Source organism: Engystomops pustulosus, chromosome 2, assembly GCF_040894005.1.
Source record: "Engystomops pustulosus chromosome 2, aEngPut4.maternal, whole genome shotgun sequence".
In the NCBI taxonomy this organism is placed as follows: domain Eukaryota; kingdom Metazoa; phylum Chordata; class Amphibia; order Anura; family Leptodactylidae; genus Engystomops; species Engystomops pustulosus.
Window position 1 is genome coordinate 68119879 of NC_092412.1, and position 25978 is coordinate 68145856.

At 41.7% G+C, this 25978-nt stretch overlaps 1 protein-coding gene across 1 annotated transcript; it reads left to right on the forward strand.

Moving 5' to 3' along the window:
- Nucleotides 1-8738: 8738 nt before the first annotated feature.
- CCNT1 (cyclin T1) lies at nt 8739-25045 on the forward strand. The gene is made up of 9 exons (XM_072135163.1): nt 8739-8946; nt 10503-10584; nt 11854-11982; nt 14081-14141; nt 15107-15169; nt 16288-16333; nt 17618-17781; nt 19981-20051; nt 20568-25045. The coding sequence occupies exons 1-9, from the start codon at nt 8801-8803 to the stop codon at nt 21723-21725; spliced, it is 1920 nt and encodes a 639-aa protein (XP_071991264.1). The 5' UTR covers nt 8739-8800; the 3' UTR covers nt 21726-25045.
- The last annotated feature ends 933 nt before the right edge of the window (nt 25046-25978 follow it).

Sequence of the window (25978 nt, forward strand, 5' to 3'; positions counted from 1 at the left end):
GAAGGAGCCCTGACAATGGAGCGCAGAGCCCTGTGATAGGGGAGGAGCAGGACTAGCACTTTATCACCTCAGTGCCGCACCTACAATATATTATAAGGGCCTTCAGATCTCCGTTATTCCAGTACTGTCTTTGTAGGTAAATACAAAAGTCATTGGTGTTACAATCCCATCTACATTAGTCTCCTCTTTCCTTCATTGAAATCCAGGTCAAATATTACATAAAAATCGAGTGTCTTTCAGATTTTTATCCTAGTGTAGTATCCGAACGTTACTCTGCCGCTGTTTTATGGATAAGTCGCAGGACACAGGTCTGCCTGGGACACAGGACAGGTCACTTATCAGGAGCTGGTTTCACCCCTACCCACTGATGCCCTTTTACGTTTCCATTTTTTGCTCCCCTGCTTTAAAAATATGTAACTTATAATTTTCGGAGCTTTCTAAGGCTATATTCACACTGCCGTTGCCCGCCCGTACTGTACCGTAGCGGGCAACGGCAGTGTACGGGGAGAGGAGGAGGAGGTGAGCGCAGCTCACCCCCGCCCCTCTCCATAGCAACCTATGGCGCACAGCCCCGTATTACGGGAAAAGATAGGACATGTCCTATCTTTTTCCCGGGTACGGAACGGTACGGTGCCGCATGTGTGCTGCACCGTACCGCTCCCGTAGGGTGCCGTGCTCCCATAGGAGTGTATGGGGGACGTATATCGGCCGTATATACGTCGGCCGTATATACGTCCCCCATACGTTCGTGTGAATGTAGCCTTAGGGTTTGTTTTTTTGTGTAACAAATTGTAATTCCTATTGGCGGTATGTAAAGGAAAGGTAGATCCGGTGGTAGGTGCATCTAACGTTTTAGGGCTAATCCTTGACTCCCCTCTATCCTTTCTAATCTTTAATCAGAGGAATATGCAGATTTTCTAAAGAGGCTACTGGGGGAGTGGAGTAGCTGGAGCTGAGGCTACACGGCACGACTACTTCACGCCCCAGTAGCCTCTTTGATCCTCCTACCCAGACATCTGCAGCGCACAGTTCCTCTAATCCATGAAGTTCTTTGCATGCGCTTTGGAGCCGAGATCGCGCAGCCATTGGCCTATGTTTTGCACATAGACAGAACTCCGGCTTCACGTACGAGTGCGTACAGCTCCAAGGAGCTGCAGATGTCTGGGTAAGAGGATCAAAGAGGCTAATAGGCCATGGAGTAGCTGTGCCATGTAGCCTCAGCTGCAGCTACTCCACACCCCAGTAGCCTCTTTATAAAATGTGCATATTACTCTGATTAGATTAATATGATTAGAAAAGATCAAGGGGAGTAAAGTATTAGCCCTAAAAAGGGATATCCTTACATATGTTAGATGCACCTACCACCGGATCCGTAGCAGTAGATCCGTAGTGATAGGTTCCATCCCATGTACTGGGAAGCGGGCAAAAAAATTCCAAATGAAGGAATTTTTAAAAAAATTGTTTTTCATTGTTTTCGGGTGGCCCTGTTTTTACAGCTGTCCTCTCCAAATGACAGCTCCCCTTTGCTCTTTGGGTTGGTGCAATTACAAGGATTCCAAATCTATAGAGGTTTTATTAGATTTTTAAAAATAAAACATTTCTCATTTTGACATATTCTGGTACTAATAAATAAATACTTTGGCGTATGGACCTTTGCCAGATGTGATGATGTTTACAATGATATCATTCAGAGGTGGCACAAACATCAAGAGCTTGCACACAGAACGCAAACGCTTCATAAATTGGCACCATAGACTTTAAAGCAAACCAGTCAGCAGATTTGTGTCAATAATGAACCATTTAAGTCCATAACGAGGTATCTCTCCCATTGGGATATCTGTTTCTCTATGTCCTTTCATGACAAATCTATTGAACTGAATAAGATAAGCAGATCAGTTTTGTGTATAGACATGTCTTTTTGATTTCTTAGTTTGCAGATGTAATGTAACAGGTCAGGGCCCTCACCATCTGTACACAAGTCTTTACTTTCCAGCCCTGGCTGTTAGTATTCTTAATAATAACAGGAAACTGTCAATCATCCAGCACTTTTTTGGCTACAGTACAAATAATTCAAAAGTACTAAGAAAACACATAACTCATATTCTTCCAATTTAAACATGATGACACCAATGCCTATGATATTGAAAATTAGAAAAAACAAGCAAACTTCTAACCCTTCAATTCATCCCTCTAATTTCTCATAGGTGCCAGAAAATATGTTTCCCATTTACATCAACAGAATCAACTGTTTCAGCTGCTAACAGCAACAGTGGTAATAATAATAATTCTTTATTTATATAGTGCACACAGATTATGCGGCGCTGCACAAAGCATGTCAAATTGGTCCCTTTCCCCAACGGGACTCACAATCTAAACAACCTAACAGTATGTTTTGGAGTGTGGGAGGAAACCGGAGGACCCGGAGGAGACCCTCGCAAACACGGAGAGAACATACAAACTCTTTGCAGATGTTGACCAAGGTTGGGAATCGAACCCAGGACCCAATCGCTGCAAAGCAGAAATGCTACTCAATCAGCCACTGTGGTAGGACGATTCTCTAGTCGGTAAGGCCGCGGTCACACATACTGCTAGGCGACCGTTCATAGCTTCCAGAGAAACGCATGCGATCGGCTTATCAATCCCTGGAAACGCATGTGCGTTCAGGCCGAGGACCTCCCCCCGTGCGCTAGCGTCGCTTTCTGAACGGACGCCTAGCAAAGTCCATCATTTTTATTATTCCATCTCCTAAACCAGTTACTATTAATGAGTGATAGTCGTCTGTGTACGAGATAGCTGCTAATGGCTGTCTGCTGCCCAGGTGTCATCAGAAGGTGAGCACCACTCAAGTTACATGACAAGAATAAAAGACTGGATGGGGCGCAATATGGGCAGGAATAAGACCTGCTTTATCTTTTACGTCTCTGGCAGCCATCGCATGCACGGGGCTGTGGAACCCCATTATACATGACCTTATACAAGTGTATCAGCTACCGTTAGAAAAAAACTGCTTGCACCAACCCCAAGTCATTTGAGGGTGGGTTCAAATGTGGCAGCTAGGGTGGTGCCATACGTTCCCGTTTTTATTCCGTTTTGCAACAGAATCAAAGAGCACTCGGAGGGCCTGCGGACGATCGCATATACATTCAGTGGCCGGTGTCTTGCATTTACACAATACTAGAAACCCAGCGCTGATTGCCTATTGTGTGCGTTTGCATGCAAACGCATATGTGCTTGTCCGCGGGCCACCCCAGTACGTTTTGATTCCGTTACAAAACAGAATCAAAACGGGAATGTATGGCACCACCCAAACAAATGCATTTTCAAACAAATCAGAACAGCTGAGAAGAGATTTGCCTTGTCAATGCAATGTTAACACATGTTTGTTAATACTGTGTTTGCGCATGCAATAACATTGCATTAACCCCTTCACGCTCCGCGGCGGATATATCCGCCACGGAGCGCAGTGACTTAGCGCTCAGTGGCGGATATATCCGCCACGGCGCCTATGCCGGCTCGGCTCTGGATCAGAGCCGAACCGGCATCGGGAAACACGGGGTGCCGGCTGTAACTAATAGCCGGCACCCCAGTGTAACACCCGCGATCGGAGTTGTCTCCGATCGCGGGTGCTTAACCCTTTAGATGCCGCGGTCAGCGCGACCGCGGCATCTAACAAGCATCTGGGGTGTCTTTCCCCCACGATCGGCCCCCCCGAACCGTTTTCGGGGGGCGCCGATCGTTGCTATAGTAACTCTGGGGTCCGATCTGGACCCCAGAGTTACTAGCAAGAATTGCCAGTAAGATGGCGTCTGTGACGTCATCTTACTGGCAAAGTGCCAGCCTATGCAAGTGCATAGGCTGACACTGATAATACTCTGCAATACATGAGTATTGCAGAATATTATCATGAACAAGCAATCAGAGGATTTCTTGTTCATGTACCATGGTATAAAAGTAAAAAAGTAAAAAAAAAAGTTATTCAATAAAAAAATAAAGCCATAAATCACTAAAAATGCCCCAAACCCCCAAAACATATAAAGAGACATATAACTCAAAAAAAAAGTCTAAATCATAACACAAACCCCACATATATAGTATCACCGCGTCCGTAACAACCCGTAGAATAAAAGTAAATCATTATTGAACCCCCACGATAAACGCCGTAAAAAAAAACTGTTATAAACCCTCCAAAAATTATGATTTTTACCTTTTCAATCCCACAAAAAATGCTATAAAATGCGACCAAAAAACCATATGTACTTAGACATGATACTGGTGCAAAGTACAACATGTCCCGCAAAAAACAAGCCATCAACCAGCTCCGTAGCCAAAAACGTAACAAAGTTATGCCACTTGGAAGACGGCAATACAAAAATTATAGATTTTTCCCCACATTAGGGTTTTGTTTGACAAATTTAGTAAAACGTAAGAAAATATATTCATGTCTGGTATCCCCGTAATCGTATCAACCCATAGAATAAAGCTAACATGATTATTAGTCTATACGGTGAACACCAAAAAAAAAAAAGTCAAAAATCCAGTACAGAATTGATGCTTTTCTACTCCTGCCCTCAAAAAAAGTTCCTAAATTTTCAACAATAGGTGATACCAACCCCAAAATGGTAACAATGGAAAAAGCATCTCATCCCGCAAAAAAAATGCCGTCACATGGCCCCAATAACGAAAAAGCGAAAATTTTATAGCCTTCAAAAGGGGCCAATGAGGAAACTAAAATCCTGGCAGCTGCAGCGCCCTCCTTCCCTTCTGCGTCTCGCTGTGCGCCCATAAAACAAGTCACAGCCACATGTGGGGGGTCTTTGTACTCAGGGGAAATTGCAGAACAAATTGTATGGTGGGTTTTCTCTTTTTATATTTTGGAAATGTGTAAATTTTAGTGCTAAATGAACGTATAAGGGAACAATATGACCATTCTAAATTTCACCTCCATTTTGATTCAATTACTATGAAGATCTCAAGGGGTTAACAATCTTCGTAAAAGCTGTTTCTGATAGATTGAGGGGTGCAGATTTGAAAATGGGTAGATTATATAGGGGGGTTTGATGCTAAATATGTAAAATTTCATTCAAAACTGTATTTATCCCCAAAATAGTCAATTCTGAAAATCCGGAAAAGCGATATTCTATTTGTAAGCCGCGTGACATCAAAATAAATTATCCAGACATTTCAGAAATTATGAAAATGTAAAGTAGACAAATGGGAAATGTTATTCAGCAACTTATTTAGGTGGTAAATCTATCTGCCTGAAAACGCAATGATTTAGAATTTCGAAAATGGCAAATTTTTCAAAAAATTTATCATATTTTCTTTTTTTTGTAAATAAACGCAAAACTTATCAGCCAACATTTACCACTAAAATGAAGTACAACATGTGGGGAAAAAACAATCTCAGAATCGTTTTGATAAGTAACAGTGTTCAAAAGTTATAACCATATAAAGCGAAGCAAGTCAGAATCCAAAAAATCGGGCTGAGCCTTAAGCTGTAAAATGGCTGCGTCCTTAAGGGGTTAACACAAGTTTTGTATTGCAAAATATGGGACCATAATGTGGCCAATAAGGGGGGTGGGGGGGCTGTATGTAATAAGGGAGGTTGTATATAATAAAGGGGCTGTATATAAGGGGTCCTGCATATTATATAATAAGGAGCCTGTAATATTATATAATAAGGGGAGCTGTATATAATGTTAGGAGAGCTGCATATTGTATAATAAGGGACTTGTAATATTATATAATAAAGGGGGCTGTATATCATTTCATTTTTCCCCTCTGGCAGCAAATAGGCTAGAATCGGCCCTGTGTTCACGTGGTGTTAACGCATACATTTTCAAACACATCACAACAGTTGAGAAGAGAGTGAAGAACATGCGTTTTGTTGACAGCAATGTAATTAGGCAAGTCTCCTCTTCTTAGGCCGCGGTCACACGATCCGCTAGGCATCCATTCATAACGCGCCGCTAGCGCACAGGGGGCGGTCCTCGGCCCGACCGCACATGCGTTAACAGGGAAACGCATGCGATTGATAAGCCGATCGCATGCGTTTCCCTGTTAACGCATGTGAGTTCGGGCCGAGGACGCCTAGCGGATCGTGTGACCGCGGCCTTAGCTGTTGTAATGCCTTTGTGAGCGCACCCTTATTTAAGCTCTCTACACTACATGTTTTTTTCACATTAGGGTCATATACATGGCAAACTGCATTAAATCACAGGGAGTCTGTTACAAAGCTGCAATCATCACCATTATCTGCTGTTCCTCATTGGGGAACAGGAGGTTTTTTTTTTTTTTGTATATGACCCTAATGTATATTCCATAGAATATGTATATGACCCTAATGTGAAAAGACATGTAGTGTAGAGAGCTTAATTAAGGGTGCGTTCACATGTGGTTTGCAAGCGCAGACAAAGCGCTACGTGTGGCACCAGCCTAAGGCCGGTGCCACACGCACCCCTTTGTCTGCGTTTGAAAACGCAGACAAAGCCACGCCCACCGGGGCGCGCCTCGACCCGATCGCAATTCTATAGAAACGCTGATGAGATCGGGCCTCGTCCCGGTGGGCACGGCTTTGTCTGCGTTTTCAAACGCAGACAAAGCGCTATGTGTGGCCCCAGCCTAAGGGTGAAGACACACGTGGCGTTTTTAGCCCGCTTTTGGTTAGTGTGTTTTCAGATCGTTAAAAACGCATCCGGTTTCACCCTAAGGCTGGCGGTACATGTGGCGTTTTGAACCCATTTCTGGGCCGTTTTTAAGTGCCACAGACCTTACAGTGACAGCACCCTTACAGGCACCAAAAAATACTGACAAGCCCTGAAATAGATGCAATTCCTGGCACACGGACATAAATTGTGACCATTTCACCCATAACACCACCTCCAATGCAAATACAGTGTGGAGGGTTGGTATGGGAGCCATGCCTTATGGTGTAGTGGGCCAACACAGAGTGTTCCTGCCCTGTAAAGAAAAATTTAGGAAATTCTGGCACAGGACAAAGAAAAATCTTCAATACTTTGGAGATTTTCAGCCGAAAAAAAGACACCTTTCAATATGCGTTTCGCCCAAAAAAAAACACCCTTAGTCATCAATTCTGCTGCCTGTATGAAGTCATATATTTTTTTTTAAGGTAACTTAATGAAGTATTGAAGATTTTTTAGTCATGTGCCGAATTTCCTCAATTTTTCTTGATAGTCTGTTTCATTGGTTTTCAACTTGTTTCATGGCACAGACCTCAAATGTGACCGGACCCACAGCAACTAAGGAGTGGTCTTCTTTTTCCATATACAGGCAGTCCCCAGGTTACATACAAGATAGGGACCGGAGGCTTGTACTTAAGTCTGAACTGTTATATTTTGTAAATGTACAGTAACTCAAGACAATTTTTATTTGTATGGCATAGGATACTGAGAACAACCCTGTCAAGTTGGTTTTGATGCCTTTGTTCAGATTTTATTTCACTTTTTGTCACTGTGACAATAGGTAACTAAGGAAGCATGAGATCGCACCAGCTAATGCATCCTTAATTACATGAAACCTCAGATACTGCCAGCATATACTTACTGCATACATCGGCAACTGATTGTGATCCCTGGCACCTCCATGGCCTGCTCCAGCCTTTCGCTCCTCCAATAAGGAGGCAACATTGTAAATCGCTGTATGTATAACAAGCCACAGAGATGTTGGGGATCGCATAGAGTTGCCAATGTATGCAGTAAGTATACGCCGTCAGTATCGGAGGTTTCAGGTAACTAAGGATGCATCAGCTAGTGTGATCTCCGGCTTGCAGTTCTTCTAGTGCACTGGCTGGAAGACTGCCGGCCACTGACTGATAACTAAGAAAGCGTGACATCGCACCAGCTAATGCATCCTTAGTTACCTGAAACCTCCGATACTGCCGCCATATGCTTACAGCATACATCGGCAACCGAGTGCGATCCCCGTCACCTCCACGGCCCGCTCCAGCCTTTCGTTCTACCAAATGAGGGGCGCACCACTCCAAACAAACCCGGAAGTGGACTGCGCACGTGCGGGGTGCCGAGTGCCCCATTCGTATCTACGGGTTGTCCGTAACTCTAAGCGCCCTAAGTCGGGGGGACTGCCTGTGTTAGTCTGTACCAGTAAAATCTGCCTTCTACTAATTTCATTGGAAAACCAGTGACCTCCTGTTCCTCAGAGTAATAATGTAAGGATATCTTCTGAGGGGAAACTATGTGAAATTTAGCATCTGATTACTAACTCCGCTTTCCTGCCAAACCCCTTTGGGTGAAGACACACATGGCGGTTTTGGGCCGTTTTTACTAAGTGCGTTTTCAGATTGTTAAAAACGCATGCGTTAAAAAACGCATCCTTTTTTTGAAAACGCATGTGTTTTTGTCCGTTTTTCATTGCGCAATTTCGGAAACGGACAAAACGCATGCGGTTTTAAAAAACGGATGCGTTTTTAAACGATCTGAAAACGCACTTAGTAAAAACGGCCCAAAAACGCCATGTGTGTCTTCACCCTTTGCCTAATGTCTACCTTTATGCGGTTTATAAACATAAAACCAGGAGTGCAACATAATGTGAGTGAAGTAATAATGGACACATGGGTCTTGTAGTTCTTTTTTTCAATCCTTTCCTGGTTTTCAGTCTCAAGGCGGCCACCGCTACACAAGCTGCCAAGTAACGTGACACCCCCCAATCCTCGACATATATAGATGCTTCACCGCGCCCCTCACAAGTACTTCCGGTGTGAGCGGGCAGGCGGCCGCCCTGACGCACTTCCTGTTTTCCCGCGCGCGTTCCCTCCTACACCGTCATGGCGCCGCCGAGCCGCTGGTATTTCACCCGGGAGCAGCTGGAGCGCAGCCCCTCCCGCCGCGCCGGCTTGGACCCGGATAAAGAGCTGTCGTACCGGCAGCAGGCGGCTAACCTCCTGCAGGACATGGGCCAACGGCTTAATGTGTATCCTTCCCGGCCCGCTCCTGCCTGGGCTCTCGTCAGGGAGGAAGGCCTAGTGCTGGGCGGATGTGTGGCGCACACGAGGGGAGGCAGCGCTGTGCCGCACTCCAGTGGCTGCTCACCTACGGCCCTGCGAGTGACCATGGGAGGGTCTCAGGACAGCCCCCAGCCCGGCACATGCCTCGCATAGCAACACATTATAACCGCTTTGTGATGATCGTGCCCTTCAAGGGGTCGCATGAGGACACACCGGCGATGTTACCATGTAGCCAGGCAAATACTGCGCAGTGGTGCAATCAGCCGGTGGTAACATGAGCAGGCATCAGTTTTCAGTAGCAAAATAAATGTAACCTTCGGTGTAGGCCCGAAAGCTGAGAGGAGTAGCTGTGATCACTGCACTGGGGGCCTAAAGGTGTTACTCAAGTGCATCATGAGTTGTAATACAAGGCACACAAAAAATAAAAACTAAGCACTTGTGACAATAAACATGAGACAATGTGTTGTGTGGTTAATTGTAATAAATTAAACAGTACGTTTTTATTTTTCGTGTGCCCTGTGTTAGATAAGGTACTGACTGAAGACTGATATGTCCGCAATAGAAATAGTGTCTTCTACATCACGTATAGTTGGAGGAGATGGGTGATATAATAAAATAAATTGGTCTTGATGGCATATACAGGAATGTATAGATTTATATGTCCAAACACGGTTCAACTATAAGACCTGTTACATTTGACTAAACCAGGTTAACAATGTAACTGAATTCTGGTCATATGCATCTGCCCTGCAGAGCAAATAATCTCTAGGCAGGACTCCTAGAAGAGACCTAAGAGTCCTGCTTTCCCCACCTACACACTAATAGCCTTCTGTGTGTACTCAATGATAATGACTATGTATTGGGATAGTAAATCCTGTTAGAGAACATTCTGCTATTCATTCAAACTTATATAAATCTATTGATCATATATATAACATTGTGGAATAAATCACTGCCTTCCACATCCCTGTCATACGTACTAGAAACGGGATTCTGATTTTAAATGACCTTTGGAGGTTATGGTTTGTTCCATGTTAACCTGTTATCCAATTTATGATCTGTGGGATCACAGCCCATGAATCATAATTATTGATTAAGCTGCAGGTAGAGATTGTGTCCTACCGCATTCAGTGTCTATGGAAATGGTTGTATGACAGGCCTTAATCCGGTTGCCCACTAGCAAGTTTGGTCGGACAAATTAACTGTCCACTTTCAGGATTTCCTGGGCCGAATCTAGAATCACTGATCTGAATCAGTATGATACTAGGTGATACTAAGTTTGTTGCAGGAAATCCCCCCCAGAGCAATTTTTACCAACCAAACTCAATGGGATTTAGGCTTCGTGCTCATGATTGGTGTTTGGTACGGAGTTCTAAAAGGGCTGCATTTACTGTGGCTCTGTTTAATTACATTAATTTGTTGTAAATGAATTGTGGTAACCTAATTGCTTGTGAAAATGGTCGTAGAAATTACCTTTAGTATATTTTTTAATGCAACATTTTCCTTAGTTGTAACAATGTAGATCTCAACTGACTATCAATACAGCTATTGTATACATGCATCGTTTCTATATGGTCCAGTCATTTACAAGATTCCACCGTAATGTGAGTAATTTATACCAAACTTGTTATCATGAGTCTGTCAAAACTCTTTTTAAAGTGTATGGACAATTTTTAGGGATTAGGAATAGGAACTAACCCCACAATTTTCTGAACCTACTGGTGTATGTAGACCTTAAACAGTCGTACATATTTTTTTTAATCAAACTTTGAATATATCAGTAGAACAAAGGGATAATATAAGAGAAGGAAATTCTCTTACATTTGTTATCCATGGGGATTCCTTCTAAAATCAACTTTTAAAATTATGCTAATGAGTCACCAGAAGTTTCATTACACAGTGGGAGGGGGGGGGGGGGAGTAAATCTTCAGCACAGAGGGGTCTCAGAACAACCCCAGCAGCCTTTCAGGCTCATTAGCATAATTTTAAAAGTTGATTTTACAAGGAAGGAGGCCATGGATAACAAATATAAGAAGACTACCACAGTCACGGTGCCTGGATCTATGAGTAAGTGCCCCTGGTTTATCATGCTTGATTTTCATGCTAGATCTCCTTCAAGGCTGGGTTCCAGTGAGTGAGCTTGTTTCTACAAACTCATTCAGTGTGCGCACATTTTTATGGGCTCATACACATCGCTGTGGTTTCCACGGCCCAGTGTGTGTACCAATTACCCACTTCAAAGCAGGTCCTGTTCCTGCTTGATTTTGTGGCTTGAAGAATCTTTTCTGCGGTCATCAGCATGTGAGAAGCCCTCAAACTCCAATGACACATGGATCACACATAATGGACCTCGGGTCCCTTCATTTGCGGCTTGTGAAGATGCTTTGATAGGATGCACCTCCACAAGGTATCAGTTTATGTATAATCTAAAAACAGATCAGTTGCTGAATTAATACAAACGCAGACTCTGAGCTAGTACCTATATCCACCAGCGCAAAAATTAAAAGAATATAATATTGCTTAATTGATATAATAGAAAAATGTATTTATTTTTATACCTAAACACGGTGCTATTGATACTTGCAAAGTTTCTAAAAAGGTTATTATACGTTAAGTAATGAGCCTATCTCTTCAGCTAGTTAAAAGGTATGCATGATCTTTTAAGCATGGCACACCACAGAATATGTAACCTATAGGAAACCATGTGATACTTTTGTTAAAAGGTATTATTGATAAAAGTATCCAAAATAAATGCAAAAATGTTTTGAATGTATGTATTGGTACATCTTAAAATACTTCTGTACATTTATTAGTAACTAAAATATTCACTTACTGTAATACTTTAACAATTTATCTTGTATTTTTAATTTCAGTCTGTAGCCCCCGCTGTGCTGTTTTTAGCAGCAAAGGTAGAGGAACAGCCCCGTAAACTGGAACACGTCATCAAAGTTGCCCATGCCTGTCTGAATGCTCAGGAACCACTACCAGACACCCAAAGTGAGGTATGTAACCATTCACAGTGAAGTATATGCAGCTAATATGATTAAAAGAACTTTATCTCTCATAAAGTGATAACATGTTCATATGGTAATGGCAGAAATACAAGAGACCTTATACATTAATTTCTCTACCAGCTTGTCTGTTCTTAACTTCAGAATACAGATTCAGGATACATTCTGTGTGTACTCATGACTTTAAAAGTAACCTTCCACCACAAATCTACCTATAAAGATAGATCGGGTGGTAGGTGCATCCATAGGAATTGAGGATAGCCCTTTTAAGGGCTAATCCTCAAGTACCCTCAATCATTTTATAACTTCTAATATGCAAATTTTCTAAAGAGGCTACTGGGGCGTGGAGTAGCCGGAGCTGAGGCTACACGGCGTGGCTACTCCACGCCCCAGTAGCCTGTTTGATCCTCCTACCAGATATCCTCGGCGCGCAGCTATGAGTAGCTGCACACCCTCGTCCACGAAGCCTGCTGTCTGCGCATGCATGGAACAGCAGGCCTGCAGCTGCGCGGTCACTGCTCCGCAGCCAGAGCTGCGGGCCGAAGATATTTCTTAGGAGGATCAAAGAGGCTATTGGGGCATGGAGTTGCCACGCCGTGTAGCCTCAGCTCCGGCTACTCCATGTGCCACTAGCCTCTTTAGAAAATCTGCATATTAGGGAATTAAAATGTATTAAAAGATTGCGGGGACGTGAGGATTAGCCCTTAAAAGAGCTATCCTCACGTCCTATAGGTGCACCTACCACCCCTACTACCTTTATAGGTAGATCCGTGGTGGTAGGTTTCCTTTAAGGAGCACAAACATACAACGGCCAATATAAAACTCATCAAATTAGGCTGCATGTTTTTATTACTTGTTTCTTTGAGTTATTAAATATTTGTAACCCAGTAAGTAGATTTTGCGCAAGTCTTCTGTTTTAAGACTGTTGGCAGCTTGTTTAGGTACAAGTTTCTCATGGAAACTCGGCCTGCCATGGATAGTGATCTCTAATAGCCAGTAGTATGTAATATGAGCAATCAGACCCTGCAAGGTTAAAGTACCCTCGAGGGTCTGAAAAAAATATTTGAAAAAAGGAAAAGTTAAAATCACCAACCTTTCCCTACAGTACATATAAGAATAAACAGTTAAAATCATAAACCTGTTCGGTATCGCCACATCCCAAAATCCCCTTTCTATGAATAATTGAATGAAAAAAATTGATCAAACAATAATATAGGTCCCAAACAGAATTTGGCAAAATGGCAAATGTTTTTTTTTTGTACAAAAAAATAAAAAATCTTTAAAATCTACTAAAACCTATTTAAGTCCACAGGAAAACACGGCAAGTGTGTTTTTTTTGTCTGAGTAGTGTGCTGCATAGACAAGTCACAAAGCCCAATCCCTTGGACTAAACAAAGCTAGGGTGGTGGCATACGTGCCGTCTTGGCTGCGTTGGCAAACGCAGACCAAGCCGCAACCACCGGGGCGGGCTGCGGCCGCATCGCATCTGCGTTTCTATGGAACCGCCTTCGATTGGGAACGAGCCGCCGGTGTTTTGCATTAAATTAATACAAAACAACGGCGGCTCGTTCCATGTCTGCCATCACCCTAATAACACACAATTATATGGTAATGCAAATGCTTAGAGAAAGCAGAAAGGCAGATTTGCACTGCAGCTGTAATGGGCTTTTGCAACCTGTCTTTAGTGAAAATGAGGTCCATGGTGACAGGTTCCCTTTAATGATTACTTATGGTTCACATAGGAGGGTCAGTAAGCTGAGCTATCTATTATCTATTATCTATTTTGTTTGCATGGAGCATTGTCTTTTACTGGACCTGTTGCCTCTGTTGCTTGGCAGCTATATCTGGCATGTAGGCTCTCCAACAGTGTTTGGTCTGTTCTCACTGGTAACAGCATTTCATCTGAAGATAATTGAATTTCTTTTGAAATATTTCTTTATTTATATTATTATTGAGAAAAGTATCTAATATTCCACAGAAATGTTAGTTACCTCATGACTATGACCAGTTGGCGAACCTGCCTGCATACCCTGGTTGTTGTGTACAGAGTGCTTACCAGTGAGTAATTTGCCTGTCCTCTCAACAACAGGCATACCTGCAACAAGCGCAAGACCTGGTCATTCTAGAGAGCATTATACTGCAGACCCTGGGTAAGTCTTCCAGGATGGCTGACAATGGGAAAGCTCCACCATCGCAGTCATGGAGTCAGGCTGACCTGGAGGACAAGTCTGCACAGTAACACCATGTGCTGGATGATAATCCTCCTATTCTTGCTGCATTCTTGAGTTGCCGTGTGCCATGGTTAACCCTTTATGGACAAGCTTGTTTTGGACCTAAAGGACCAATCTTTTTTTCCATGTTCCATTTGACTTGTAAACTGTAATTTTCCTTTTTTTCCCATGTAGTTGTATGAAGGTAATTTTTGTAGGACTAGATGTATGTTATCATTTGTAGTGATATATTTATATATTAGCTTTTATAATTTTTTTGCAAAAAAAAAGTTCTTTTTACAAGTTGTTTATTATGATTGTGTATATGTCAAATATGTAAACATTTGATTAAATAAGGGTTATATTTATAAATAAAATAAATTAGATAGCTATTGACTGGAGCATCTAAAGAGTTAATTGGCCAGGATTTGAGGATTCTTTAAACCCATTGAGGTGAGAGCCCAGATTTCAGCCACCTGAAAGGGGATTTGCATGGGCACAACTTTGGTGACTGCAATACAGATTTGCCTGGTATGGAGCCTTAAACATAACATTCCATGACTTACAAGTGTAGTAGATCATGTCAGTAGGGTAAGGGTGGATGCCCAACAATGGGAAATGTAGTGGTCCCCTTTGACACAGTGTTAATACATGCGCTAACATTGCGTTAACACTTGCTTTTTGTAATGCAATGTTAATGGAATGTTACCATGCTGTAAATGCATTGTGTTAACATTGAAATTTGTAAACCCAAATGTTAACACAATGTATTTATGAAAATCTCTTCTCCTCATCTGTTGTAATGCGTATTAGAATGCAATTTAAACAACATGTGTGAATGCAGCCTTTAGCTCTAGTAGACCTGTTTCAGTTTACTATCTCACATACTGTTTCTTGTGTTACAGGGTTTGAAATTACCATTGATCACCCACACACTCATGTAGTGAAGTGCACCCAGCTGGTAAGAGGTGAGTCTTTCTCCTTTCCTCAATCAAAGCAGAGAGATGCTCAATTCGCTCAACTATGGATTATTTTACCTGCTGCGATCAGAGGAAGTCCCTTTATTGTTTAATTGTTTTGTAAAATTTATCATACATATGCTCACACATTCGTGTCGTTTCGTGTCCTAGTTACACACATGGACTAGCTATTTTGGAGCAATTTGATTTTAACTTGGCATGGATGTACTTGTACGGAAGAGTAGGGACCCTGGAGCATCAGCTGGAGGCCACACAACATGGTCTCTAGGTCCTGAATAACTTCTGTCACAGAGAACTCAAAAAAGTTTGCCACAAATAGTGTTCCTCTCTTAGCCCATCAGATAGGGGAGAGGAAACATTGTTGGAAACCCTTAGGTCTGCTTGAAATGTGCGGATAAAATACTCCAGTCTTTTCCCATTGAGAAAGGTTAATTAGAAAATTATATTTACCCCCAAATGGTTGCATTAAAGGGAACCTGCCATCATTTTCACTAAAGACAGGTTACGGAAGCCTATCACACCTGTGTTGCAAATGCCTTTCTGCTTTCTATCAGCATTTGCATTACAATATAATTGTGTGTTATAACTTACCTGGCACCCTGACAGAATCCTCTGTGTAGTCCGAGGGGGTGGGTTTTGGTTTGGATGCAAAAACAACATAGAACTTCCTAGAACTCACAGCCTGGTGAGCTGACATCAGTAGGGGAGGGAGGAGCTGTACAGGAACACAAAGGTGGTCCTAAGAGCTGAGGAGTGAGCAGAACAGATAAATTATATGTTGTTTTATGAAATGCAGCCAAACCAAAGCCAACGGCAGTTTCATGCCACAGTGCATGCTTGATAACTTTGCATAAGATATGATGCTTCTACTGTTGGAATTCCTCACAGCTCGGAGAAAGGGCTGTAGTGAAATGTGATATAGAAAAGTTACTTGTACCAAGTGAAGGCACTCTGGAAAGATCTCAGGAGATACATAACCAGAAAGTGTTGAAAAAAATGCTAGTCTACTTCATGAGAATTACTTCAGGTTTTATCTCATAATCTTGTAGTAGCCTACAGTCAGGATGATGCATCCATTTAATCACTTCTCTCTTTTTCTCCTTCAGCAAGCAAGGACTTGGCTCAGACATCCTACTTCATGGCAACCAACAGGTTAATTTCTGATATATTTTTGAGGGCATAGGTTGAAAAAATACTTCTTGTAGGATCAGGGACACAGAGTATGTGGAATATTGACCAATTTTCTTCACCAGTTCCTTTTTTCCATTGTCTTCACAGCATATTGTCTTTTTAGGAAACACATTTGTAGGGTATCCTGAATTACTGCTATACTTACTATCATTTAAATATACACTTCTGTTTGTGTATTTGGATGATACTAATAGTCCTTAGACCTATCATCTGCCTCAGCTTTTTTTTTGCCTAGGTCTTCAACATGGGCTAAGAATGGGCTGCAGCAAAATTTGTGTTGTACAACATACAGCAGTAAGGGGAGTATGGAGAGGGCTTTGACAAGCTGAGCCCTCTACATATACGGCCGTTGTCTGCTGTGTAATACTCTGGCACCAATCGTAGCAGTTAACCTGTTAGGTTAGCTGACAGCAGCACCTATCAGTGCTTCCGATGTGCGCTGCTGGGAGCCTGCTAATACAGCAGCGGTATATTCACAATATACTGCAATACAAGTGTATTGCAGTATATTGTATGAGTGATCAGACACTCTAGGTTAAATTACCCTAGGAGGTCTGAAATAATAGTGAAAAAGTTATAAAAATTCAAATCACCCCTTTCCCCAAAATGGTATCAATGAAACGTCAGCTTGTCCCTCAAAAATGACACCTTACACAGCCCTGTACACCATAGTATGAAAGTTATTTCTGTCATAATATGGCAACACTATTAAAAAAAAACATTTTTCACAAAAGATTTTAATTATTTTTTAGTACCTATATAAATTTGTTATCACTGTGATCATGCCAACCACAAAAAATAAAGACGAGGTGTTATTTGGACCTTAGGAATATGGTGTACCTATGGTTTTTTTTTGGCAATTCTAACCAATTTGGAATTTTTTTCCTTCTTCCCTGTACAATGAAGAAAATAAAAAATGATGCTACTAGAAAATACAATTTGTCCTGCAGATAACAAGCCCTCTTACGTCACTGTAAATGGCAAATAAAAAAAGATATGGCTTGTGAAAAGAGGGAAGTAATAATTGCAAAACTGAAAAATTGCCCAGTAATGAAATGGTTAAAACAGCCAACTAACGCAGTCAGAGGTAGTCACCATAACCCCAAGTACAATGTCAAAGCAAATACATAAAGGGGTTTTCTCATAGCGGACACTTTATGCATTACATCTGTATTTTAACAATCCAGAAGCCTATTGCTAAACTATTTTTCTTAAGTTATAACCACTGCATTTGTTTTTCTGTAGTCTGCATTTAACTACGTTCAGCCTGCAATACACCCCTCCGGTAGTAGCATGCGTCTGCATCCATTTGGCTTGTAAGTGGTCTAACTGGGAGATCCCCGTGTCAACAGATGGGAAACCATGGTGGGAGTATGTGGATGTGACAGTAACACTAAAGCTTTTGGATGGTTGGTATTTCTTATTTTCTGTATTGTGTATTTAGTAAAAAAAAAAAAGATAGATTTATTATTACAGTTTATTTATTATTATGTGTATTATTTTAATATCTTGGATCGTTTCCCTTATGTTGGTTTTAGCTTATGTGTGATGTAATTTCTGTGTGCTCCAAGCTGCCTTACTGCTGCTTCTCCTCTATCCAAAGTATAAGGGATGAGTGAGCGATCCTCACCAATCACAAGAATAGGGATCCCATATTCATGTTGCTACATTTACTGCAGTTGAATACAGGCAGTCCCCGAGTTACGTACAAGATAAACCTACCACTTTAAAATTAGCCTTCTAACCCACAAATACCTTACAAATATGTCACCGAACTCTCGTGCACACTCGCGCATGCGCACCAACACCTTTTGTCGCGGCCAGCCTCCGTTGCGGCTGTGCGAAAGACCGCCGAAGCCTGGTAGTATCGCAATGCGGTCGCTCGCATGTAGTGAACACTAATATCATGGTGCGCCGAAGGTGGATTTGAATACCGCTACAAACACTTTTTCCAGGAATACAGCGTTTTCTGCTTCTATTCAAGATATGGTCCTGCATCAGCTCATCCTGAGCTGTTGCAAGGTATTTGTGGATTAGAAGGCTAATTTTAAAGTTGTAGGTTTCCTTTAAGTTGAATTTGTATGTAAGTTGAAACTGTATATTTTAGAATTGTAGTTCTAAACAAATTTTTTTTATTTGCCCCGCTGAGTATTGTAGTTTCCAAATTTTTTGCTGTTATGGGACCAAGGATTATCATTAAAGTTTCAATACAGACACCTTACAAGTGATCATTGCAGTCTTGGACTATAGTAAAGCATTCAGAGAGCTTCACCAAAGGTCACGGGGGGGGTTTGGGCAGAGGGGTCCGTCTGTAACTAGGGGTCGTCTGTAAGTTGGGTGTCCTTAAGTAGGGGACCGGCTGTAGTGTTGAATGAAATGACATTGCACATCTGTGACCACTACTCCATTCAAAAGAGGTGACCTCTTTTCCTGTGATAGATGAAAGTTACTGCTTTAGAACCTGCAGCAATTCCTTAATTCTAAGGATTCTGTCTTATTCTAATAAATATTGCTATCAAAAAATTGTGTATAAAAATTGCTTTATGTTTAGAAAGAGTGTTAATAGAACTTGTTGTCTTATAACTGTGTGCAGTATGACTAACCCCTCGCTTTCCACAGTTTACACCCTTATTGATTTCTACTTTCATAACCTAGACCAGCTCTATGGCCCCACCACTGTTCCAACAAAGTTTTCAATATTTGAATAAGGCTCTCAGATTGGTGGGCTCCGACTTGCAAAAGTTTGATTGGCAATGTGGGGACTTATAGAAAAAATTCTCACTGCACTGGAATTAGTAGAGCAGAGTCAAAGGATGCAGATGGTGATGGATTGTCCTCATTAATAGCAGCATTTAGACACCGATCCAGACAAAGACATTGGAGGAGAGTTATTAAAACTGTCGCTGAATAAACTAGTGCAGAGTTAAACGCCGCATAATAAACCATGCACCAAATAAACCATGCTGAATGGTTTGTCTGGTGAAGTGTGAGACTTTAAACCAGCTATTAGTTGGTCTAATTTACACCAGCTGAATTTTTCTGACGCACCAACTACATTTTCTTGTGCACAGGCTAGGCTGTGCCCCTTTTTCAGAAGAGTCAAAAACCTCTCAGAAAAAGGTCTTAAACCCATAATGAATGAGGCGCTTTGCATTTCACATGAATTCTCCCCCATTGTATGCAGCCATAAACCTCTATGTGAATTATTTATTATTTGCAAAAGTCCTTTTTGCTCCATAACAATGTAAATAAACAAAGCCATTTTGTGCTAATCACTACAAATCTATTATTAAACATTTACCGTATTTTTCAGACTATAAGGCGCACAAAAAAATTATTTTATTTTCTCAGAAATCAAAGATGCGCCTTATAGTCCAGTGCGCCTTATATATGAACCGTACTTACAGACAACAGCTGTTTTGAACTGTGCAGTGGTCTGCTTCCTGCTGGTCATTCATCCTTATAATCAGGTGCGCCTTATAATGCGGTGCACCTTATATATGAACCTAGATGTTTTAGCAGGCATTTATTGATGGTGCGCCTTATAGTCTGAAAAATACAGTAATTGATTGATATTTTGACTGCATCTTTTTTAATATCTTTCACAGAGCTTACACATGAATTTCTCCAAATCTTGGAGAGAACACCGAATCGCTTGAAGCGTATACGGAACTATAAAGTAAGTTCACTTACAATGTGTCTCAAAAGTTATACGTATAGCAACAACCTTGGTTCATGTGTGTCCCATGTATCAGCATGTGAGGTCTTTTTGTGCGCAGATGCCAGTATAAAAGAACTGCCCAAACCACAAACACGGGCAGGAATAAGATCTGCACCAAAAATTACCGCCCTTGCAGTTGGTGAACTCACCGGGCCGTGGAAACCATGGCCATGTATGTTACCTCATTGAAATATATGGGGCATTGTGCCAGCTGTTAAAACAATTTCAGAGGAAAAATCCAAAAAACATTGGGTTGGGGGAAGAACCTCTCGGATGTTAGTACAGCAATGTGTTTAGGGATATATGAGGATTATGTATATTATAGTGCAGCTTTATTAGCTTGGATGTGTGAAAAGATTCTGAATATTATAGCCACCATAGTTATCATTGAAAGGGTTACTTATTTTATTATAACTATTTAGCCCTACAAAAAAATTATTTTAACCTTCCTAATCTGTTTTTTAATTTTTACAGAACACTCAAGCAAACAGCAAACCTAGAGAGGATGGTTGTGACAAAGAAGATAGCAATGACAATCTTTCTGACCAGACGATTCTTCAAATGTTTTCCCGCAGTGGATTTACAAACTCGTCCCCCATGTCTGATTCTTCTTGTCATTCTTTCTCTGGATCAAAGGCAGATACTGCAATGTCAGGAAGTTCATGGGGAACATCACTACCAAATCAGAGGCAGCCACAAAGAACTAGCGATCACAATCCATGCACGGATCAGGCCCAGCTACTGCAAAGCAAAGCATCTACCACTGCAAAAGTGTCACTGAAGGAATATCGTGCAAAGCACGCCGAAGAGTTAGCTGCACAGAAGCGCCAGTTAGAGCATATGGGAGCCAACTTGAAGGAGCAGTATGCAAGTGCTGCTCAAAACCTTCTCATTCAGCAGCAGAGAGAGCGGGAGAAGGAGAGCCATACATCGCCCATCATTTTAAAGATTCCCTTGCACAATGTAAGTCATGACCGGACAGACAAATCTACCAGTCTGAAAATGCATCCTTCTATAGCCAGCCGGGATAAACCAGAGGAAGGGAAAGTTTGCATTAAAGTACCAATGGAGGAGAGCAGTGGAAACAGCAGCAAGAGTCGCGAAAAGCATAGAAGCGGTTCTTCATCTTCTCATCACCATCACCACCACCACAACAGCCAGGCCCACCGCCAACACCATCAGGACTCGGCCAGCAGCTCAAGTAGCAAACGTTTGTCACTAAGTAGTTCTTCTCACAAAACGTCAGTACCTTCTCGAAAAAGACCTCTTTCAGATGAAATTAGCAGCCATGATCCCTCTCTTCATAAACTGAGGAGGACTTCCAAAACTCCAACAATTGATGGCTCAGTGGCACAAGTGTCACACAGACCCCGCACTAGTCATGGCAAAATGGAGAGGGAGGCCTCCTCTGGTGCCAATGGACACAGTGCACCTAAGGTTATAGATTACCAAGACACTGTAAACATGCTACACTCCTTGCTAAGTGCACAGGGGGTGCAGCCCATGCAGCCACCTCAGTATTTACATCAATATGGGGATTATCGCAGGCCTAGGCCAAGCAACACAGACAAACCCAGACCTCCCCCCCTTCCTGCTGAGCCGCCTCCACCATTGCCACCGCTCCCCAAATAAAATCTTCATCTTCAGACTTGCAGGAAAGGGTTAAATAGCCACTTTCATTGCACTATTTTACCAGCATTTTGTCTCTGTGCTCTTCCATATACTTTGTCATGTTTTTCATGTTACATTTGAAAAATCTTATATTCTTGTCTCACTAATTTCAGCTCTGTTTTTGCAGTTCAAAATTTGCAATTGCTTCCATCCATTCTACTTTTTCCATGTTGTTTTGTTTCATCTTTCTGCTCCTTAGATGGGAGTGTAGGTTTTACATTTACCTTTCCATTTCCAGTATCTGAACATGGAGATACAAGCTTTTTATTGAGATTTTTAGGGCAACATGCTTGAGGTCCAGGTTTTGTTATTTTGTGTTTTGCTAGCATGTACAGGTACTTTATGTGAGCATCATTTCTCTTTTCAGGACTCACACTGAAAAGTTACTCTGCATGCCAACTGTGTGTGCTATTGGAATAAGTAGTTTCAAATGCAAACTTATAAAGCGGCTTGTACCGAACAATGACGTGCGTTTTCTGATGGTTGAGTATTCACTGAAGTGTCCTATACATGTTTAGTGTGGTGTTAGATATTTTAAATTGTGCAGTAATGCTTCATCTTTAAGTCCGCTATTTTAAAAAAGAAAAAAAAAACACAGATTTTACTAATCAATCTATTACTGATGATATGTGTTGGTAAAAGCTCTTCATGGTAATACAGATTGTTTTTTTTATATAGATTATGTTCTTAATATGCATTCAGGAAAAAGAAAATTAACTTCAAACGAAAAAAAGGAAAGGAAAATAATGCTCACCCTCAAGATCACCATTTTATCATTGGTATTATTGGTTTCACATCAAACGGGTTGTCTACATAAAATAATGTAAATAGACTGGGTTAAAACCAAAATGTCTCCATACATAGAAGAAAAAAACACTCAATCACTGAGGACCCAAAATAGCCTCTCCCCCCCCCCCCATCCACTTAAAAAAAGCAACTTTATTTCTAAATGTGGATGATAGCTGGTAAAAATGTGAGCTCAGCACTTTCCTGGCCTTCATATGAAATTACTTTCCCCCTATCTTGGTTTCTTGTAAGATGACAGGTTTTTCATATCACGTACAGAAGATTTCTGCAGAAAATATACAAAATGTAATGCAACGTGAGTTACAGCATTTAGCACTATGCTTTTTTTTTACCAATTCCCACAGAGCAATATGGACCTATAAAATGCTACACAATCCCTGTGCATGAGGCCTATCTGTTCTAAACAGAGAAAGCTGCTGCTAAACACTTTTTCTTTCCGATGGGCAAACTGAAATGTAGCGTGCCCCTATAGACACTAGAAGTGTGCCTGCTGCTGCCAGTGTATAGGCAGCTTTACATTCATATTTTATGCCTTCATGTTTGTTGTACAAGCGGGCTTTACCTAGTGTGATGTGTACATGAATTACAGTCTATGGAAATGGGATCCAAATGCCACTTTCCCCCTATATTGATGTGTCATATATTCCCATGCACTTCTGAGGTACAGAGGTTTTAGGAGAACTTCTATTGCTGAAAGTTGGAGCACAATATTACTGTATAACAGTATGGTGCCCGGACTTGTATCACGTCAGAAAACATTCCTTTCAGTATAAAATGATATATTGATCTATATATCTGTAATTGTGTGCATAGTTAGTTTTGGGGGCACAGTTCATATCGGTTAATGCAGGTTTTTTTTTCTTTAATACAATCTCAGTATTGAAGAGAGAGAAGTATAAACCCTATATTTTCCCCATTGATGTCCTCTTATACTCTTCTTTTTAACAATATGCAAACGTTTTGAACACACACAATAAAATATCCATAGCCCCCTCACAACATAACAGTGCAGTATTAAAGGACTTGAAATCAAGCGAGGTCACTTACATCCGCGGTGATGACAGATAATTTCTCATAAGTCCTGGGAGGACCCCGTAGAAGCAATAAAATGCAAACAGAGACCGATCACAGCCTGGAGTGCCGGAGAAGATCCAGCGCCCTCTCATTACAGCATTATGAACGCCTCTAGCTGCGCATGCCGGCTCTTATACAGGGGAATGGGAGAAAGGGGAGGTAAGGCGCTTCTTTGAGTTGAAGAGGCGTGCATAATTATGTAGTGAGGGGGCGCCACAGATCTTCTCTGGTGCTCCAGGCTGTGAGCGTTTATGGCTGCAACACAGCCCACCTCATATTTCTGAAGAAATGATCTGCCATCACAGCGGATCGAGGTTCTTCTAAGTGACCTGGACTAAAAAAAACACTTTTCAAGTGGTTGATTTCCTTTTAAGGCCTCCTGTGCACAAACTTTGCAGGCTGCAAACAGGATGATGTGATCCTTTTGTTTTCCGGGCCACAAAGATGGGCAGGAATAGGACCTACTCTAATTTGCTGCAGGCCGCCCCATTACATGTTTTTTGTGCATGAGGCTTAAAAGTGCTGTCTTCCTGATATCCAGTTAATAAATTCTACCATGATATATGATAGGTTGCTACTATTAATCAGTAGCAAGCTTTTAAGATTCATGATTCCTTTCCCTTTCTTTGAAAGTGTTACACATTAGAGCTATTTGCATGTGTATATTTTTGACCATATCCAGTTTTCATACGTAAAGCATGTTCTGTTTGAGATCTTTATAGCCGCAATCGTCACATAGATCACAGGCTCATAAACAGAGCCTACAAAAATATGCATTACGTTAAATCTGGTTTTTATATATGAAAGACAAAGAAATTATTGACATGAAACTAAATATTACAACGTGCGTCTACTTTTCTGTATATTTCAGTACACTCATGCCAATATGATTGTTGTTCCATGCCACGGGAATAAATGAAGAGTCCTTTAATGTGGTACATTTCCCATTACTCTGGCCGTGTACATTCACTGTATGGATTTCGGCAGGCCCACCCCATTTGTACATGGGAAGATTAGATGTCAGAGCGGTTTTGTACTATCCTTATAGTAACACTCAGCGGAGCCCTCTGTACATGTGTATGGCGGCCGAGCTGTATACTGCGTACAGCCAGATTTTCCTTAAGCCCCTAACTGGTGGATTTAGTTATTAGTGAGAATTGTCTCCAGAACATGTCAGATCATGTTGTATCATGGATGGGAGGCTGCTTTTATTGTGTAAGAAAGATGACTGTCTGCACTAGTTATTATTATTTTAGAGATAAAGGACAATATTCTCAGGAATTAGTTATTGATGGTAGAGACATGTTGTACTGTACTTGTTGTGTAATGAATATTTTGATAAGTGGTTTTGCACACTGCTGGCTGTAGCTGAAATGGACTGTGTAAAATACTCAATCCTCTATTGGTCTTTGTGTCCATGTTTACGCCTCTACTTTGTCATAGTGCAGATTTTTTTTTTTCTTTTATGCAGCAGAACCTTTAATATTTTTATTTTGAAGGATCATCCTATTATATTGAATAACTCTCCTAGTGTGTTGTAGAAAAATTTCAGGAGTTTAAAGCAGTTATTGGTCTCCCAGTAACCATTAGAAGGAAGTTCTGCTGCTCACATGAGCTGAGGTTTTGTCCTTCTAAGGCCGCGGTCACATGTACCGCTAGGCGTCCGCCATAACGCGACGCTAGCGCACAGGGGGAGGTCCTTGGCCCAAACGCACATGCTTTTCCAGGGAAACGCATGCGATTAAGCCGATCGCATGCGTTTCTCTGTAAGCGTATGTGCGTTCGGACCGAGGACCTCCACCTGTGCGCTAGCGGCGCGTTATGGCGGACGCCTAGCGGTACGTGTGACCTCAGCCTAACCAATATGTCATAGGAACTTAGGGTGCGGTCACACGATTCGTTCTTGGAGCGTTTTTAAATGCATTGCAAAACTATTGTGACCTCATCCTAAAGTGAGATACTAAACTCAGCTATTCAACAACATGACACTCTTGTTTTGTTGGGATTATGGGTGAGAGGCCCCTAAGGCCATGTTCACACGCAGTGTGTCTTTCTAGAGACGGCTTGCCCAATGCCACAAGTGCTTCTAGTGAAATAATTGCGATTGGGAACCATACAAAACACGGTGAGTTTTGTTCCCTTGCACAAGTGTTTCTCTAGAAACGCATCTGCGATTGGTCAAGCCCCTCCCTCGCAGCCTTTGCCTTGAGTTTCAAAACAAACCACAAATGCTGCGTGTGAACCGTGGCCCTCGTGTGTGTCCAGGTTTATGGTTAACACTTAAATGGGAGCAACAGGAATTGGTCAGGTGAATATCACTTCTTATTTTGCTC